At 36.5% G+C, this 20,944-nt stretch overlaps 1 protein-coding gene across 1 annotated transcript in view; it reads right to left on the reverse strand.

Moving 5' to 3' along the window:
• Positions 1-20,944, reverse strand: part of ADAMTS19 (ADAM metallopeptidase with thrombospondin type 1 motif 19) — a gene marked incomplete at both ends in the record, with an annotated part of 147,877 nt that overhangs the window by 13,722 nt on the left and 113,211 nt on the right. The window contains 5 exons of the mRNA XM_080362911.1: positions 7,264-7,416; positions 9,346-9,550; positions 11,638-11,773; positions 14,695-14,848; positions 15,758-15,915. Of these exons, the coding sequence (XP_080219037.1) occupies positions 7,264-7,416; positions 9,346-9,550; positions 11,638-11,773; positions 14,695-14,848; positions 15,758-15,915 (806 nt within the window). The remainder of the gene's footprint in view (positions 1-7,263; positions 7,417-9,345; positions 9,551-11,637; positions 11,774-14,694; positions 14,849-15,757; positions 15,916-20,944) is intronic.

Below are 20,944 nucleotides of genomic sequence, written 5' to 3' on the forward strand. Positions count from 1 at the left end.
ATTCATTTCTTTTACCTTATTATGTAGAGTCAAAGATGATTTTTAAAATGTCAAAAAAAAAATTATAAATTAGCATTTTGGAAATTTTACATATGCAGGTTTTGGACTCCTGATTACCGACTCTGTTTACCACATTTGAAGAGGGCCATTAATGTTAACAGACAGTATCAGTACTTTTCAGGCTGCCCACACTGTCACTTCTCAGTAAGGCTGCAGGTAGAATAATTTGTTCAAACACAGTCATTTGTATGGAAAGAAATGTGTTAGATCACAAAGCTCAGTCGATACCCTTGATCTCTGAATCCAGTTGTCTGGTTTCGGCTGGAATAGAGTTAATCTCCTCCCTAGTAGCTGGTATAGTGCTGTGTTTTGGATTTAGAATGAAAATAATTTTGATAATACACTGATATTTTAGTTGTTGCTAAGTAGTAGTCTATTATTTTTCAGCTTCTCGTGCTATGCCAGGTTCACAAGAAACTGAGAGGAGGCACAGCTGGAAGAGCTGATCCAGGCAGGCCAAAGGGACAGTCCACACCATATGACATCATGCTCAGAATATAAAACTCGGAGAAGAAGAAGGAAGGGGAGATTTCAGAGTGATGGCTATTGTCTTCCCCAGTAACTGTTATGCATGATGGAGCCTGGCTTTCCTGGAGATGGCTGAACACCTGCCTGCCCATGGGAAGTAGTGAATGAATTCCTTGTTTTGCTTTGCTTGCATATGAAGCTTTTGCTTTACTTATTAAACTATCCTCATCTCAACCCACATGTGTTCTCACTTTTATTCTTCTGATTCTTTCTCTCCCTGACCCCACCAGGGGCAGGGAGAGAGCAAGCAGCTGTGTGGCACTTAGTTGCTGGCTAGAGTTAAACCCCATCACCAGTATACCACTAAAATATCTATCACAGCTACCTATCCTTTTGGGCAATCTGGCAATTCAATAAAAAGCTAGACAAACTACCTACCAGTAAAGAAGGTAATTACAGAAACTAAAGGGACAGTTAGCTGTCAACAACAGAAAACAGCAAAATAGAGATTATGCATACAGCATGGATACCTACAGTCTATTCAACTTAAGATAAAATGGGCTACATTGTACAGTGAAGAGTCTTTTAAAATACATACCAACTGACTCAGCAACTCCTGCTTCACTGGGCATAAAAGTCTGCTTTGATGATACAGATACAGATACATGTCTCTCACACTAGTAAGACAGAATCCAATCAATCATACCTGTCCACTTTTAGTACTGCCAAACAGTGGTAAGGCAAATAGCAGCCACACTGCTTCACTTGTAGCTATGGTTTCAAGCTAGAGGTAGAACCATAGAGATATGGAGTGCCAAGGAAATGTGACAACCTTTCCCCAAGGCTTAAAAGTCTATGAATGCATACTAATACTAACAATATTTAGTTCTGAAATATTGCTGGTCATATGTGTAAGAAAATGTCATTTATTTATAAAGTTCTTATTTACATATTTTAGCAGCATTTTTATCATTTTACTTCCACTACCAGGGAGTAAGAAAAACCCAGCTTGTTCAGGTATATTTTGGATCTCATATTTTTTTGTCATTTCCTAGACTTCCTCTAATTGGTAATGTTTATGAAAATGACTCAGAAGTCAACCTTTTCACTACTACTTTGTGTTGCTAGCATGCATCTCAGCATGTCTCCCTGTAAACCAATCTTTAACATCAGCGGAGTCCAAAGCAATCTCATACAATTGCTGAACTCATCTATGTTATACTTTTCTTCCTCAGGCAACAACAGTAGCTATGTAGGTGAATTACCTCTTTCCACATGGCACTCTTTCAGATGGCATCCTGCAGCATGCTGAAGATTGTTCAGTGAGACTGTGGCTGTACAGACTTACTTAAGTACGTGGTTGTATTTGCCTCTGCTACATGCTGCCATCTTCCAGGCATCCTCTTCTAGCTATGGAACTTGCTTCTCTTTCATCTGTTCCCTTTTTTTTTTTGCATTATACCATCTCTTGTACTCCATGAAAAGGTCATTATGGGCACCTATTTGTTTAGTTCTTGAAGGGAATGTGCAAAGCAAATATAAAAAGGCTGTACCTTCTGCTTGAGACCCTCTCCTAAGACACACAGGTGTAAAAAGAGTAGCTGTTATCAGATGGATTTAAAATGTTTTTTCTTTCTTGTTCTTTTCATTATCTATTTGAGTGTATATTTCTCCCCCTACCATGTCACTTGTCAGGTAAGACTACAAGCATCTTCCAGCAGGAACTGTAAGCTTTTTTTTGTTGTGATTTGTTCTTGCTTTGTTTTCCTATGGGCCCCAGCAAAGCTCAGTCCTGATGCATACGATTGATATACCACAACTTAATTTTTTTCTAATATAATCCCACTTCAAGATAATGCCATTCAAGAGAGAACATAACATCCACCATAATTACCTTCTGATTGCAGCATGGCTTTCTGAAAAACTTTGCTTACCTAAAGACACTTGTAGCAGGAAATCAGAAAAGATGTCCCAGTATATCTAAATGTGCTAGAGATACCAGAATTTCCTATTTATGTGTGATTTAATGTATGTGCAAAATGGGTAGTGTCTACTTCTAAAATCCTTTCCAGTCTTATCAGTGATTTTGCCTATTATGAAGGCTTGTCTTGTTCTGTTTTTCTGGAAACTCACATGACATGACATTTCTTCCAGGCAAAATACTACAGTACATTGATCTATAAAAAAAAAACCCTTTACCTGAAACAAAAAATTCAAGGCCAGGCTGGACAGCGCTCTGACCAACCTGGCCAAGTTGAAGATGTCCCTGCTCATGGCAGGGGTGTTGGGCTAGATGACCTTTGAAGATCCCTTCCAACCCAAACTATTCTATTATTTTGTGTTAATATTACATGGTTGGTTAGAAATGTACAGAAAACTCCCCATTCTCATTTCATTTTATTGACTTCTTCCATATGATTTGCTCATACTTCATTTCTGAAACAAAGACATAGCTCATTTGCTGAAAACTAATTGTATAGTTAAGTAAATATAAAAGTTATTAATGTGATGTCAGTATTATTTTGACTTCTATTATTTCACAAAAGTCACATCATTTCTTTATCCATAAATCTATTAATAGTGTCATATTTTTGGCCAGGAGCGTTCCATTCCTGGAATCTAAAAGAGCTAACAATTTTGGATGTGGATCCAAAGAATAAAACCAAGGCTCATCACCTTGTCACTAAAACTGTAACATTAGTATCATCCTAATTCTACTTTTTAACTGAAGGAGATGAAATCAGTTGAGTCTATTTGCTATGGAAATTTAGGGGTTGTTTAAATATTTAAGCCCACAGTTTAAAGGTTGAATGCCCCATGGTGTTGAATAGCTGACAAAAAAGATATTTTGTTTTGTTTTGGTTTGGTTTGGTTTTTGTTTGTTTGGGGTTTTTTGTTTGTTTTGTTCTGGTTTTTTTGTTTCTCCATTTTCACATGTTCTTTGCTTGGGAAAGAAGTAATCATCACTGACAGCTGCTTTCTTGTATCACTCAGCACTCCCTGTGACCTGTTGAATTCACGTTGTCTTCCCCCAACACACTCACACACTTTCTATAGGGTATTGCATGTACTGTCTTAAATCAATAATTTGGAATAGGCCATGAATTCTGGGACTTATTTGTGTAAAAACCAAGCAGTTGCTTTAGGTGTCCCTTCAGGCTCACTTAACCTTTGTTCCCCATTTTTGCTTCTTCAGGCTCTAGACAAAGAAAACCCCATCCCAGCCATTAAGACCATCATCCCAGATCTCACATATGACTCCTCTACATCTCTGTTCTAACACATAGATACTATTTAGAAATTCTGCTGCTGCTATTTCTTTAGTTTCTAATGAATGCATCCTGTTTGCGGCTTCCATAGCAAAACGTCTTTTTAGAACCCATACCATGTTATCTTCTCTGGTCTCGTATAGACACATACTTTGTATTTCTTAAAATCTTACAAATGGCTTTTCCTAAATTCTACTTAATTTCTCACTATTTTGATCCTAATATCCCCTGCTAAATCTCTCCCAGTGTGTCCGGTATAATATCATATCAAACTTAAGCTTTTAATTATTATTTTCAAAACCCACTCTACAAATTATTCTCCTTTCCAAAATTCACCCTGCTTCTCCTGCTTCATTTATTCCACTGATGTTCTGAACATTCTAGATAATAGCCAAAAAAAAACCCCAAAACTACACAGCTTCCTACATAAACTGAAGTACCCAACACTTGCCCTTCAAGCACCCTGTGCTGTTGATGTTTAAGACATTTTTGGAGAATGACTTCTACAGTGATGTGAACGCCTCTAGTAAGCCAGGCAGATGTGTTAACATGTAGTTCATATGAATTTCATTTCATGTCTCCTCTACCTACTTGTTTATCCTTGGATGATGAATCTCTCTGAACATGACTCTGTCCTTGCATAGCCTTGAAATGGGTTGCAATAGACAGTTTGGTAAAGCACACTGCTGCTAACAAGGCTGAGCTACATCTCACCCTAGCTGGCACTACAGTAGCTATGAACTATGAGCTTTCCTCATCCAAAGGTAACTTTGATGTTATTAAGTATGATATTCCAAGGACAGCATTCACTGTGAAACGACAATGTAATTGGAAATGTTGCTAGGTTCTGGCTCCAAAGCCTCAGTTTGAGCCTTTATTCTTTACTTTCTCATCACAATCCTTTTCCTCAAGAGGGCAGGCACAGAGCCCAACTGATGGTAAGAATAGCGATGTTTAGCATATTGAGCCACCTTGGTGACTTAAGAGTTATTATGGAGTTTAATGCGGCACACAGTCCAGCCTATACAGCATAGTTGTAAATTAAGTCACAGTTTTAGAAGGATGGATGTGTTTATTGACCTCTTGGAGCTTGCAATCCTGGTCAAATTGTCTTTGATCTTGGTATTATTGTTAAAACATCAAGCAGAATAATTATTTCATCTCTATGTGACTGTACCTCTAAAACAAATTCTCTCCATTACAACACTACTATGATTATTAATAATGTTATCGTTTCCGTAATAGTGCAATTTAAGCTTAATTTAAAATTATGACTTTGGAATTAAAGGGGATCAGCAAAGCCAATAAGGATCACATTAAGCCTCCTGTTTAAATGTGTGAGAAGTGTCACTTAAATTTTTCATGCCAAGTCTTGGCATTAGGTTGGGGGACCTTGGCTCTGCTCAAAGAAACAGCCTTCTGTCAATGTCAAGAGCAATCCTAAACAGTGAAAATAGTGAGCACAGAAAGCTGCACTGAACCTCTGAGCTAGAAACAAACAGTGAGCAAAGATTAACATTTCTCTGAGCTTTCCACTTTTTTTCCCCATCACAGACATATTAACATGTATGCCATGACTTCACGTTGCTATGTACTCTAGCAATGGAACAGAATAGTAATAAGTTAAAAAAAAAAAGAAATCCAAGTTTATTCTAAATTGAACTCATGTCTCTGTAAAGAAATTTAAGTATCTATTTTTTGGTACAAATCTTGGAAAATCTCAGCTGCACAAGTGCCAGTCAGGCTGTATGTTAACTGTTCAAAAGGTTTTCTCAGTTCCATATAAAATAATTCCTCATCTTGTAATTTTGAAGTTTAAAGTACAATATACTTGACAGTGTTACAGCTTTGACTGTAGGAGGAAAGCATACAAGATCTCAGTAAATTTTAACCAGGAAGAAGTAAATTCTTGTACATTAATCTCTGACATGGATGTTTGTGAAAAGTACTTAATTATTTAATACAGCTCTTATTTTCTCCAGAGGGCACTGGGAACACTGTGCAACTGTTTTAACATCTCCATATAGCCTCAGCAATCCTGATTTGAATGACTGCTTCAACTAAGAAAGCAGATGATCACTTCTCTATAGTCTACTCCCTTCTAGTGCTAATGGTAAATGACAGAGATTTTTACTGCAGTTCTGTGGTATGAAAATGCAAATACTAAACTTTATTGCCAAAGACATCTTCTTGTAAAAGTCACCCTGCTGCTGAAGTGTTTTTGCTTCAGTTGTTTGAAAAATTAATGATTACACTACTTCGTGCTTTTGAAGTAAATAGGGTAGGGGGGCTATCTTCCAGTTTTTATGAGACTGCTCCAAAATATTTCCAAATATTTTAAATGATCTCCACCATACAAAAAGATAATTGTTTGACATATCCTATATCCTTTAAATGTGAAAAAAGAAAACAGAATAAATAGTAATGTGATAGTAACAATTTGTACATCATTGTCATAAAAAGGGAGCTCCCAAGCAGAATTCTATGAAACACTAGTTGCCCACAGAGTACTTGCAGCTAATTCTTGGAAGGCTGGCTAGTCATACACTGCTGGCTTTAGTTCTTGTTTCCAGCTGTTACATCACAAGAAAGACAACTAAAAATACATTAAATGCTTCTCCATACAAGCAAGTTAATAGCTGCCTCAATAATGTTAGGCACTAAAAGTAGAAGTGTTCTGTGCAAAGCTATAAAGAGAAGAAAGGAAAAAAAAAAAAAATTACAATCTCTGCTAAAGTGTGGTCTGTGATATGGCATGAGAAAACTGTGATTTTGAGGTTCAATCGAAGTATTTCTGCATGTTTTGGATATGCAAAACTGTACCAGATATTCAAGGTCCTAGTCCAATAACACATACAATCATAGATCTAAACAATAATTTCTGTTAAAGCCTATGCTTATGTACCTCACCAAAATCAAAACCCATATGCCAAGGAAATAATGTACTGACAGCTACGTCAAATGTTCAGGATAGACAGTAATAGATGCTTCCTAAATATTAAATGGTCTATGTGGAAATTTAATAGGCTAAAAATTATTCCTTATAAGGCTGGAGGGTGTAACTTATTGGAAACAAAAATAAAATGTGCAAATGCAAATTAATGAAATGTTCAAACTGTGAAGTTGGAGTGAGCTGCAATTTCTGGAGATATCTGCTTATGTACTGACAACAGTAAATTTATACCAGATTTGCATGATACTAAAGACTGATCTCTAGCTTTCTTTATATTTCTGATATTTCTGATTGTGATTTAGACTGTGGTCTCAGTGTGACTACATGTTTTGGTATGCATGTGGTGTTTGTTTGTTTTGGTTTTTTTTTTTGTTTATTTATTTATTTATTTATTTAATCTTATCGTTCCCTCAACCAGGAGACTCCTACACTTCTGATAAAAGCAATTCTTACAAAGAACTCAGCTTGCAAAATGTATTATGCTGTGGGGCACTAGTATCAAGGATGCCTCACCTTAGACCAGTCTCCCATTCTCCAGATGTAGCATTTGGAATAGTCCTCACAGTCCTCCGCTTCTTTAGGTCTTGTGGACAAAACACATTTCTTGCGTGGATTGGTGCACCTCACAGTCCGATGCCGTACTCCCTTACCACACTTTACAGAGCACTGTTGGAAAAAGGTGTTTTTCAGGTTTCTGCAAAAGTCATAGTTCCCTCATTTTATCCCCTTCTAATGACCCCTACCAGGCTAACATAAATATTTAAAGACTTCAATGACTTCCTGACTTAGAGTCTTCGATTGCATAGACATTTGATTTCTTAAAACCTAACAAGGGAACAAACACTATTCATAGGGCAGATGACAATTTTTGCATTTTCAGCTAAAAATACATGAGTACATCAACAATTATTTGCTTAAGCAAAATATGGGTTTTTGGAAGAAAACATCTGAAAAATTATGATGAAGCAAATGCAAAACATTACACTGAAAATATTAGGCAATCTTTGTCCTATGAATGAAATAAAATATAATGAAAGAAAATGTAATTAATGTTCATAAGAACAAGATATGAAGCAACTTCAGAAAAAATGTACTAATGTCTAATAGACTTTTTTTTGGGAGGGAAAAAATGTTAAAATGGAAAAGTAAATATTCTAAAACTAAGCAGGAATCTATAATGAATATGAAAATTCAAAGTCACAGCATATACAGCACGTGAAAACTCTTCAAGTTGCACAGAAGGTCTTAATCTATGAGGTTTTTTTTCTACCATTCCCACTTACACTGCCAAAAATTATGCCATTTCCTTCTCAAAACATTATAACTGCTTTTGATCATCTCGCTGCTTGCAGATAAAAACTCTCCTTTGCCAAGCTGATTATAACAGCAGGAAGGACTAATGGCTAGCTTCCAATACAATGGTGATAGTAGGAATGGCTATGGGAAACACCTCACTCTTCAAAACATACTTATTGCTTCCAACAAAAACATGCTTACTTACTTCTCATCTCTCAAGTAAAATAAACCAGCTAAACAATCTGTGTTTCTTTCTCACACCTCTGTAAGTGAATACCACTCTTCTCACGGCCAGCCCTTGCATTATGAACCTCTGTGTTCAGGAACCAGGAACTGCTGCTGTTTTATTGTCTTATCTCTATGTTAGCATCTGCTTTTCATATTTGAAACCATTCACTCTCTCTTAGCTCTTTCTTCCTTGGGGAACAAGGGGTGCTGCTGAGCAGAGGAAACCAAAGAAGGAACTGCACCCACATTCAGAAACTGCTTTTTTTATTTTGAATCCGGAAGGACTCATAGCACAGCTTCAAGTATGGGAGGCAATCAGAATTGCCTTTGCTCTTCTAATGGAGGGAGAAGCTCTAAATAACCCCTTCAGCTTGTTCAGATGGCAGTGATAACAACACCGTGTTTCCTCCACAAGGCAACTACTTATAGAAGTAGTATAGCTTTTTAGAAAAAGAAGAAAGCCAAATGGACCTGCAGATTAAAAGATTGGAAATTAATGAAGCTTTTTGAATAATAACTGCATTCTATAGCAAAGTTTCAGGAAACAATGTATGTGAAATTGTGTTATTTACAGGTCCTTTTGCCCACTGCTTGTGCTGTTCTTGGAAAAGGAGAAGAGAGAGGAAGGAAAGGAAATCACCTCTTGGCATGTAGCTCCCTTTACAGCCTCTCTGAAGCAGAATGGCAGCTACCATTTGCTGATCAACACCCCATGGTAGAAATGTATGTCAGAGGTGTTACCACTCTGAACTCAAGGTCTGGTAGCTGATAAGTGATGGCCTTAATTTCATTTACTCCTAGATACCCATTGCTACAGTGAGGACAAACTTGATTATACGTGCTTGAAAACTGGCCAAAAGAAACTGTTCCAGGACATTAACTAGGTAAAATGTAGTAGTTCTACACGGCTGGTTTTCTTAGTCCCTGATCCCTTTGCCAAATCATTGCATGAGCACCGCAAAAATCATTAAACTGAGCTGTGCAACTTGCCGCTGAAAAAAAATCATATTTCCAGAAAATAGTAAGGCTTAAATAATCACTGTGGACTATTTGTATGAATAAATGCAGCACCTCGGACCAGACTCCTGCCTCCCACACAGTCATGCAGTCCTGGCCTTCACAGCGTTGTGCAGAAGCAGGCTTTGGCCCAAGGCAATCCCTCTCCCTAGCTCTGATCAGGGTCCCATTTCTCAGCTGCCATGTGCAGGCTACTTGTCTGTTCTGCGTCCCTTTTCCACATGTCCTTGAACATGGAGTCCATTCTGTCATCATCCATCTACAAAGAAACAGAGGCACCGCAGTAACAGGAAATCAGGAGAGGAAAAGAACCACCACATCATTTTCCTCCCTTGCTTACCAGTACACACACACCCAAGACATACTTGCATATTCTCTGCTTCCTTTTAACTTCACTTTGCAAACAGACAACTCATTAATATAACATATTTTACATTACATAAGGTGTTAATATCATATGTTAATATCAATATGTTAATATCATTTAATTCCCCAACCCATTGTCCCTATGTTTTCAGAGTACTCTCCTCTCATAATTCCAACTGGAAAAGCTCCAAAGTACACGTACATTCTAAAGATGACAGATTACTGATCAGCCTATTTGTTATTCTCTATCTATATGACTACCTATATGTCAAGTGCATGCCATGCATGTAAAATCCAGCATTCTTTGAAAATACTCAGTTGCAGGACAGAATCACTCCTGTGTGAAAGGGTTGCTGCTCTGGAGGAAGTATAGAAGCTCAGACTTTTCTTCAGGGTCAAGCCTAACTCAGGTTGCGTGGTTTAAATCCCAGCAGCAAGGAAGGCTGATGTAGCTTGGCTATACATACCCAGGGAGCAATCGTTCTAGAACATAATTTTCCCCAAATGGTCTGTAGCTCCAGACTATGGCCATATGCCCTTAAAAATAAAACAGCTCTGCCACTGATGCAGTGCACAAGTGTATCCCAGGAGATTTAGATTGCAAGGGAGGATTTTTAGGAAACTGAGATTTAACAAATCTATTCCAATATTCTGTCACGCATTTGTTGTAAGAAAATAAAACATTTAACTAACTTTTTTTTTCAATTATCAATCCAGAGGCTTGGTTTACAAATCACAGCCTGCCAAAGTAATGCAATTGTTTTTAAGATACTTCTTCAAGTGCCAATAACAAGCAACTAGTTATGCAAGCATATGCTTTAGTTACAATTCTGTTGAAAGCTAACAATATTTGTTTTCTAATAATCATTAACACTGTATATATAACCTGGATATATAAATTAAGGATCGTGGTATCTTTCTATACTTCTCAGCACAGTATCTGCAAGTAGCAATACGTAACATTTAAAATGTTTCATTTAATAAGCTGGAAAAAATACATTACAAATTTACAGTTAACAATGCCTCAGAAAAAGATCAGATTATTCCATTTCTATTCAGTGATGTAAATAAAATAAAATAAAAATATCTGCTCAAGTATGTATATAATGAAACAGAAATAATCCCTACAAAGTGTAATGCTCTAGTCTGGGGAACTCCAAATCTTGGTGGTTTGGTCTTACTTAAAATGTATAATAACTTTCTTTTTATTAATTTCAGTATTTCATCCTTTCCAAGAAGGCTATGTCTTCTGGTTCATTTTACATACTTTCTTCAACAATATTTGTGTTTTATTTGCTTCTCATTGTTTTCTTTAAAAACAACATCCACCTGTCCTCCAGATGACTGTGGTAGACCTATCCCAGTGCTTATTCCTGGGGATGCTGGTTGACTACTGCTAGCAGCTCTCCCCTCCCTTTAACCAAGTCAACACAATACTTAGGGACATCCTTGGTCAGAATTCTTAGCTGCGATATGGAAACAGGATGGCGAACTCTGAAATGGGTCATTGTGCCAGCCTCGACAGCCCGTACAGGGAGCAGGCTGTAAGGGCTTTGTAGGACACAGACTGCATACTGCAGCTGCCTCCTGGGGTGAATTTCAGAGTGAAGCCCTGATTGAACAAAACACTGAAACCTACCATTAATTAAAAGCCTGGGATTAAATCCACCTTTACATAAACCGCATTTAAATTTTGATTTCATAGTACAATTCAGTCTGTGAGAACTCTCTCTGAGGAAAGTAATGGGCTGCTTTATTGAATAAGAATTGATTTAGGCATGTGCTTAAGGGCTCTCTTTCATTAAAACTTGGGAGAAATAAGAGCAAGTGTTTCTGTTTTCCCTACACTTTGCATTATAGCCTTTTGGATGTATGTAGTTACTGCACATTCATTGCCAGAGGCAGTAATTTCTCTTAGTAATTTCTCCTAGTATTTTTACATCTAGGTATTACAGTTTAATGTAACCAACATACTATTACCTGGTCTGGCATGGCTGCTCATTGCACTTGCGGATCTGTGGTTCAGGTTTTGTTAAATATTTGCACTTCTTGCTGTCCACAAGACTGATGTTCTTGTTCATAATCTTTGTGCAAGAGACTGTTGTCTTTCTTTCACCTAGTGAAAATATAAAGCAGATATGTGCGAAAACCAGGAATACACAACTTTCTTAAAAAAGGAAAGACAAGGGTATCTTTATCCGATACAGCTATTTCATGTATAGTTTGGCTAAAAGAACTGTGAAACCCATAAAAATGTAAAAACTCAAAAGAAAATCAAAGCTAGGAGGGAGCCCAAGAGAGATATTAAAGTTTGTAAAGAACTATGTGGTTTTCTAATCCAATGTTTGAACACCACTGTCAAGAGAGTTTTGCTGGATTATTCCTGTAACTAGTCACAGGCTAAAACCTTAGTCTTTTGGGAACAATTGTTTCTTCCTCAACCACTGAGACCCCAATGCTGAGCAAATTTTGAAGAAATATTACATAGAGAAGTGTGGTTGTTCATTAATATATGAAATAACTAAAGAAATGACAGGTCCCGCTTCTTTGACTTGCTCAAGCTTAGTAGTTCTGCCTGGTATAGCGGTACACTGGCAGCTGTGGCCAGCACACAGCCAAAGGGAATCAGCACATGCAGCCTTTAGTATGGAGCCTGCACTATTCCCCATGAACTAAAGAAGCCACACAACTGACCTGATCTGTAGGATAATCATTTTAGAAGTTGGTTACTGCCTGCAGCGACCTAGTGCATGTTCTGTACAGAAACCTTGCCCTGATGGGTGGGTTGGAGCCTGGCGTCTCCTGAAGTTGGAAGCATTAGAAATCAGAATTCAACAGAATACCTACAGCAAGCAGTAACTTGTAATTAGACTGGAGTCTAGTTTTTAGCAACTAGCAATCCTTAAATTAAATATTTCAGTTGGTAGAAAATAGGTTGATAACCATTTGTTCCTATGGTTATGTTTTAACACTCTGTTTCTATCTGGAAGTTTACTGACAAACAGGGTGCGTGCCAATGTGGGGCAGACTTAAGCATCCAGTGTCCACCAGCAGTCAAAAATGCGCCTGTGGGCCGAGCAGGTAAATTATAAATAAGCATAATCATCTTTGTGACCACAGCTGACATTTTACAAAGTGCTTGTGTACATGAAAGTACATGCAACTCATCTGTCATATACAGCATTTGAAATGTTTGACAATTCTTTCTGCATTTACATATACATATATGTGTTCATATTCTCTCCCACACAAAGAAAGCTTTCCTGCAACACAGGAGGTTGCAGACCAGTTACTTATATAAACATGCACAAAACCACATGGCTTCATCCATAGTTTCAACCTGACATACACTTTAAACATTTAAGCAAAACTACTGATAATTGTTACATTGTTTAATCAGATTCATCAAAATATTGATGTTCAAAATTGAAACACAAATATCTACATGGTGTACAAGCTATAGCAGTACAATTTCATTATTGCTTCATATTTAAGCCAAGAACTAAAAGAACAGTTTAAATGGTTTTGTCTACAGTAAGAAAAATCTTTCACTTGTATTTCAGAAAATTTTCAGGAAAAATACCTTTTATACAACTTTGTATTAACTCAGCTATTTTAGACAATAAGATAAAGTGAAGGCCAGTTGCAACTGAAAATATGATAAATAAACATTACTGTATAATACTTAAATATTTATTTAGGTGTTGATGCAGAATAAATTAGCAACATAATGCGTTTTAAGAGTTTACCATATGATAGGTAATTTTAGAAATTTTTGGGGCAATAATAAGATGTGGTAGCATTAAAGTTATTCTAAAAATACTTCAGGAAGCTGTAAAAAGTATGAAGACTCCAAGTGAATAGGAATGCACTGCTAAGAAATAGAAGATGCTACTAGCACCATGTACAAAATACCTTCAGGGAAGAAGCTTTCTTACCAAACCACAAAAAGCATGTTTATGGAAACTACAGTAATCTATCATGACATCAGGATTGTTCACAGAGTCAAAAAAGCTAGAACACTGTGTTCCTTATGCTGCTGTTATGAGAAGGTAAAGCGTTTCCAGGACTTGTTATTCAACCACAAGGTGTACAGCAGTTTTCAGAACTGCTCATCAGAGCAACCATGACTGTCAAGGTCATAAGCAGAAAAGACAGGTATCAAAAATCAATATAGTATTCACAGTGTAAGTCTAGCTAATTGCACAAGTTATTAGCAGATCTCTACAGGATGTACTCATTAGAAAAACTCTGAAGTGTAATTACCTATTTGAACAACTACCTTTTAAACAGCAGTTATAAAGGATTTTTTTACAGCAATACTGTTGGTGTTCCAATATTTGTTTTCATAATCGTGTTTTGTTCTTCCAAATTCCCATTTTTTACGATTTATAAACACAAACATAAGAAAAATATCACATCAGCATACTAATATCTGCTGTTGCAATATTTGTTCCATACGTTTCTGGATCATCCTCAACTCATGTTATTAAGTGTACATATTTGATCTGAGATGGGAGTTCAGCTTTTCTGTAGTTTGAAATGTCCTTTACAGATCATTTATCTTCAATAGTTCCAAAACTAGAGGGGAATGCATATGAACTTTCTATTCTTGTTCTAGTTCTTGCACTTGTATTTCTTCTTGGAAACTGTGTCTAGAATTTGCTTTGCTAATGTAGGTTTTGTTCCTTCACTACTATCTTTTTCTACATACTTTATCTGGTTTGAATCTTTCCCTGGAGTTATCGCTACTCTTTTAATATACTGAGAATGCATGAGACTGACGTATGTCCATCATTGCATGGAATCTTACAAGCCACAATAAGGATATTACTATTAAATATACAACACTGACCATCCGAATCTTAAATATTAATATACTTTGTGTTTAAATTGACAGAGAGAGAGATATACACACAGTGTATATATATAAATATGTATGCGTATTGTATACACGCATATGTGTATTGTGTATATACACGCATATTGTATATACGTATATATTTTTAAGATGTGTGTGTGTTTCTTTTATTTTACCTCCTCCACATACAGCATCACAGTCCTCCCAGCCAGAATGAGTCCACATGAAAAGAGGCTCTGGTACTTTAGAGCTCTGATTCTCAGGGAGAGGATCCAGTGGGATTGTGTACTCATAGTGCAGACCATAGCTCTGGTCATGGAAGAGCAGCACCTGCAAGATATAGAGAAGGAAAACCTACCTATGTACGCAGACACTGTGTAAAACAAACTTCAAACTGTGAGGAGATAATGTTAAAAACTACAACAGAACGACTTAATGCCCTAACTACACCTACATTTATATAGTCCTAAAATTATATTCACCCCTTTGAAGGCAACCATGAGGCTGATGTGGCCCCAGGTGAAAATGAGTTTGACACCCCTGCTCTATAGCCTTTCAACCCTCCTAATGGATTTTGTAGAAAAAAATCCATGAGATTATTTAAATCAAGACAATGGGAAAAATTATTTTACTTAACACAGAGGTCAAAAAGCTCTCCATAATAAGCAAAGTTCACCAGAAATCTGGAGGGCAATTATGTCTGGTGATTTCAGTGTTCTTAATTAGAGGAGATCTTTCCTAGATGCATCAGATTTAAAACTATTTTAGTTATACAAGACAATTTCTTGCTTTTGAAGGATTTTTGAATTGTGAGTACCTCCTCATCACCTCTTCCTTTCCTTCTGGTGGCTATCAGCTTTTCCTCCCCAACACTTGAATGCATTAAAACTCTCCACCTTCATGGAGAACTTGGTGATTGCAATCCTGAAATAGCGATGCTGTGCTCTAGTCAGCCAGGATAAAAACCATCTGACATTAATTTGAATCTCCTTAAGTGTCACATCAGCTTTTCATGACATTTGCAGGAACACTGCAGCCTTCCATCCTGCCTCAACAACAGATTATTCTCTGATTTAAATGCATTTTTTCAGAAGTGGGCTGACAGAGCTATATATGTAAGCAGTATGTGTATAGATATATAAAAGCAGGTATATGTATTTAGGACCCTGGAAAAAAATATTAGTTACCATGCTACATGATAAGAATTAGATAAAAAAACCCCAATCCATATTATCATACCAGTAAATGCAAAGGTGATGTTGTGGGACCTTTGGCTGATATTTTCTCCCAGAGACCCCTCCGAACATAATGGACAGTGGTCCCAGCAATATTGAATGTTCCTGAATGTTCTATCTTCCAGTCACTATTGATTGACTGTTTTCCAGCATCTCGAAGAGCTGCAAGATATGTGAAAAAAAGACCAATATAAATTGTGTCTGTTGAGTAGTGATCTGGGCCTCCTTTCACTTTCTGTTTATAAAATTTAACAAGCAGGGAAAATCACTGAACTCTGCAAAAAAAAAATTTATGGATACTATTACATATAAGCTACAATAGGAACATGCTTCAGAAACATTTTCTGGAAGAAACGTGTGGCAAAACCACGTGTGTTTAATGTTACCTGAAGTTAACACCAGTGTTTAATGTTTAAAGAGACTAACAGGCTCCAGCATAATTAATAATTTGATGACTAAATTAGTTTAAGGCAAAGGCAACCATTCTGTATTTCTGGGGTGGTTGTTTCTATAATCCATAAAGGCACGAGAGACAAAATTTTCACAAGACGCTCTTCAAGATATGTAGAATTAGGCTAGAACTTCAAAAAACTTCTAGTTCAGAATTCTTTCCCCTTTAATAACTACATTTGTCTTTTTTTCCACCTTAGAATGTGACAATACTACTCTCGTCCTACATAAACTCTTATTTTATCCATATTCACCACATAATAAGATGATTCTTCAACAAATAAGAAAAGCTTGTTCTTTTTGGCTGAATCATTCCTCTTGTTGGCCTGCTTTATATTCAAAAGCATCTTCAAGTCAGGTAAGATATATTTTATATATTGAGAACACATGATTTTATATTAATTTTCAATAGTAAACTGAGTAGATTCTTCTGTGAATGATTTGTAATCTTATTTATTTTATTTTATTTTATTTTATTTTATTTTATTTTATTTTATTTTATTTTATTTTATTTTATTTTATTTTTTTTTATTTTATCAGGTCTGAATAATCAAGTGAAGTGGGATATACTTGAAGTCACCTACTGGACAAGAAGTTTCACACATTCTTCTTCATTGAAATTGCATGTTTGGCAGCAGACTGTTGCAAGAGAGCCTCAACAGTTTAAGCCTTGTCCAAAATTTAGTTTTCAAAGTTGAAAATTAATGTGAGTCACTCCTGTAATCATCTTCTCTCCTATCCATATTTATACTGTTATGTTTTGTTTCCATGGAAAACAATGGCAACAGGTCTATGGACTGGCAAAAATACAGTTGGGTAAGACACCACTGATTCGTACTACTGCAGCACTATGCAACAAATGTTAAGACTATAAAATCCATTAGCACTGTAGAACAGCCCTGTAGTAAAAATAACCAATGATTTTACAAGCTTTAAAAATTTGTGTTTTACTTTTAAACATACTACTATCAATGGCAATTAAGTTCTATATAGTGTGTATACTGTAGGGGCCACTCCTCTTTCCAGAGGAGAAACAAAACAAATGTACTTGAAAGCGCCAAGGTCCAGTTGGGTCATGCTGCTCAGATGGAGCAGCATCTTCTCCCTGGAGAGCAGCAGACCTTGCATCGTTTCATCTTGTCTTTAAAATGAACGTGTGTGCCACAGCATGCAGACATGTGCATGGGACTGGAATCCCAGCCCCAGAAGACAGAAATAAGCCAGATCTTTCATTTTCTGCTGTCAGATTCTTCACTTGAGCCACTGAGGTTAGATGAAGTAAGAGATGTTATCTGCAAGCCTAAACTTCAGGATCAGACTCAGGCAGCCCAGCTTCTGATCTTGACTCTGTCACACCCGATATTGTAAGCAAGTTCACTGAGTTTTATTCCACATCACACACACATACTCCCACTCCACGTAGCTTTCAAGAGAAGAGGATTTCCTGTACAAGTAATGCGATACAGGAAGAAAATTCAGCACACAAGTGTATCCTCTCTCAGGCTGTAAAATAAACATCTACAAAGAAAGCTCAGACTGGGAAAACCTACTGGAACTGTAACCAAGATCGAGACGTCAGTGCTAAAACACAGAGAATTACAAGTGTATCTCTGCAGAGCAAAAAATAGCAATTATCATGATGACAGTTAAGTTATGGTGATGAGTGCAATGTATTCTTTAATTATTGTAACTGGGATATACACTCTTCCAGTTTCAATGAGGTACAAGAAGCTACACAGCCACAGACATTTCACAGTTCAGCTATTGCATCTCCCAGTGCTCAGTGGGGACAACAGAGCCCTGGTCCTGCTCCTCCACTTGGTAAATGTGTGCCTACTATCATTTTATTGTTTTCTATGGGAAACTGTAAAATACTATACCATTGTGTTAACCTTGAAATTTTTGCTTAAGTTGAAATTGCCACACTTTACAGAGAGATTAAGCAAATAGGCATTTGTACAAAATAAGAGGGAAGTTGACATCTTTGTGAATTGTGAAGTTCTCCTCTTGCTCTGTGCAAAATTTAGTCACAGTCTCCAGAAAAGTGCCAAAACAATGTCATTTTGAATGGCCCTTAGTTTTCTAATGAAAACTGACAAATACAAATAAATCTGAAATTCAATTCTAAATGTGAATACTTTCACTGGTATCTTTTGTCAAGGAAGTCATTGTTGCACTTCCACTCAAGTTATCATGATCACTGCAGCCTTGGCTGCCACCAGTCTTGACCTCTCTAAATAGTTCATCTGTTTTGGTATGCAACCAACAAGGTCCAGTGATACTGTTTCTCTGGTTGGACTATCAAATGGATTAACAAATTATCCTTGATACACTCTAAGAGTGTCCGGGACTGCTTACAGCTTGTTGTGCTGATTTTCCAGAAGATGTGGGGTTATTCAAGTCCCAGGATCAGAGCCTGCAAGAACGATGCTTCCTGCAGTTGAAGTAAGAACACTTCATCAACAGGTTCCTCTTGGTCAGGCAGCCTGTCGTATACACCAATCACAAAATTTCCTTTGTTAGCTCGGCTGCCAATTTTTACCCATAAGCTCTCTATTCACTGCTGTTTTTCAAAGACAGCTCTGTGAAGTCAATACTTTTATTTTTTTTAATAGACGGTATTTGTTCCAACTCGATATAAAACGGTTTCAAAAGTTGTTACTTATTAACCATCTTCTATGGGCTTCTATATATGAAAGGAAAAAAAATCTAGTCTCAGTGGACTCTGCTCTCTACTATGGGTCCTTCAACTGCCTTCCCTTGAAATTAGAAATTACATAGTCTAAGAATTTGATCCAAGGCCTTTTAAAACCGCTAGTACTATCAGACAGGAGGGATTCAAAATTTTGCATTATTTGTCAGACCCCAACTGCTTTCCCACACCCTCCTCCTCAAAAATGTGTTTCAACATGCTTTTATTTTACTAGGAAACATATTTCATAAAGGAAGTCAGACAAGAACAGAGCACACCTATGGACTTGATATCTATAAGAGAATTGGCAATTACAATGTCAGGCAGTGTTAGATTGCAGGTCCAAATGATCTATATACTTGAAGCAGCTTGATCACATATTTGAGAATAATGATACAGCTAATCCACATCTTTAGTTAATCTGAAAAGAAATAATTTCTTTCACTTCCCGTTAGCACAAAAAAAAAAAAAATTCAGGTGTTAGACTGTAAGTGACTTGTAAAGTTGTATACCATTAACGAATCTCATTAATTCATTATGGGGCCCGGACCTGCCTATACCATTGTACAAATATGAATGTGATATAAATAAAATGCCAAATATAAAAGAAAACTTAGCAACAAAAAATGCATTATCTTAGGTCACAGGAATCTAGATAACACTTGAAACAACTTTTCGTAGCTGTTCTTACAATATTTTTTAAAAGTAACTGACAACGAACCAAGTCTCATGTCAACAGGGTTCAAAGGAGACAGAATTATCACTGCTAGTTTATTCTTTAAAAATAAATCTCAAAATTCTTTCTTAAAACAATGAATTCTAATTAAAAAAATTAACCAGTATACGCTTTAGGAATAGCCTCAAATTAAATAAACACTCCCCCCTCCCCACCCACTACAAGTAATTCCTATTCCTGAATACTTTACTGAGGAAAGAAGAATCACAATGTCTCATGCATTTTCTGACATGTAGAGAGGAATACCTATTGTTTGGCAATACCACTGCTCCTACCTTCCCACAGGGGAGAAGAGACAGGACAGACCTTGATAGATCAATTGATTCAGTAAATACAGTTGCAAGTTATACCTCCTCTTTTCTCCTAGGGTGCCAGAGCTCCTGTTACTGTGGTGTATGTTGGTATACCTCAGATAAATAGGACATGTGAGGTGTTCAGGAAGAACTCCTTTGAGGATTTGCTTCAATAGCTAAATCACTCAATGATTCTCCTGATGTGGGCTGTAGCTTTACCAATCACTTTAGCAATATCATCGCAGATTCCAGATCGTATTGACTCTGCCTCCTAACCAAAACGTAAATCCAGAGAAGGGCATTATTTTTACTCCCTCTGTATTTGATCTGTGTTGATCAAATCTTCCCGCAGTTTAAATTAGCTTCTACTTTGTTAGCCACAGTTCTTAGTGTACACTGGATTAAATTGCGTTTACAACTATATCTCTAATTATACGATCATTAACTATATCATGAGCTATATTATATAAAAAAACCTTAATCCTAAAATGTGTTTATGACAGTTCACAAAATAGAAATAGTTTTGGCCTATATTAACTAATTTCAAGAAAAGAAATACAAAGTACTATATAACATAAAATTAGCATACAGAACTATAAGATAGAAAACAAATCAGAAACACAAGACAATTTGAACTGTATTATATTTCAAATTTTTAATTAAATATTTTGAATAATATTGTTTCTAAGATGAAAGGTTTATGCCTTCTCCTCAAAACTTTCATTGTGTTACTTGTATTCAAAAATGTTCCTGTTCAAAAGTTTACTCCTTCTCAATTCAGACTTTTATGCTTTCAGAATAAATCTTCTATAAGTGTAGAAAGTTTAAGTGATTTCCACTAGTAAAAAAGAAAAAAAGTGCAACAACACAGATTTTAATTCAGAATGCTGTAACAGACCTGTTCCTGTTTCTCCATAAAGGCTTAACAAAAAATATTACAGTGAAATACTGCCTGATTTTCATTCAGATTGACATCAGTGAAATCAAAAGTAAAATTAAAGTGACAAGACATTACAAACT

Source organism: Nesoenas mayeri (genome assembly GCF_963082525.1).
Source record: "Nesoenas mayeri genome assembly, chromosome: Z".
Classification (NCBI taxonomy): Eukaryota; Metazoa; Chordata; class Aves; order Columbiformes; family Columbidae; genus Nesoenas; species Nesoenas mayeri.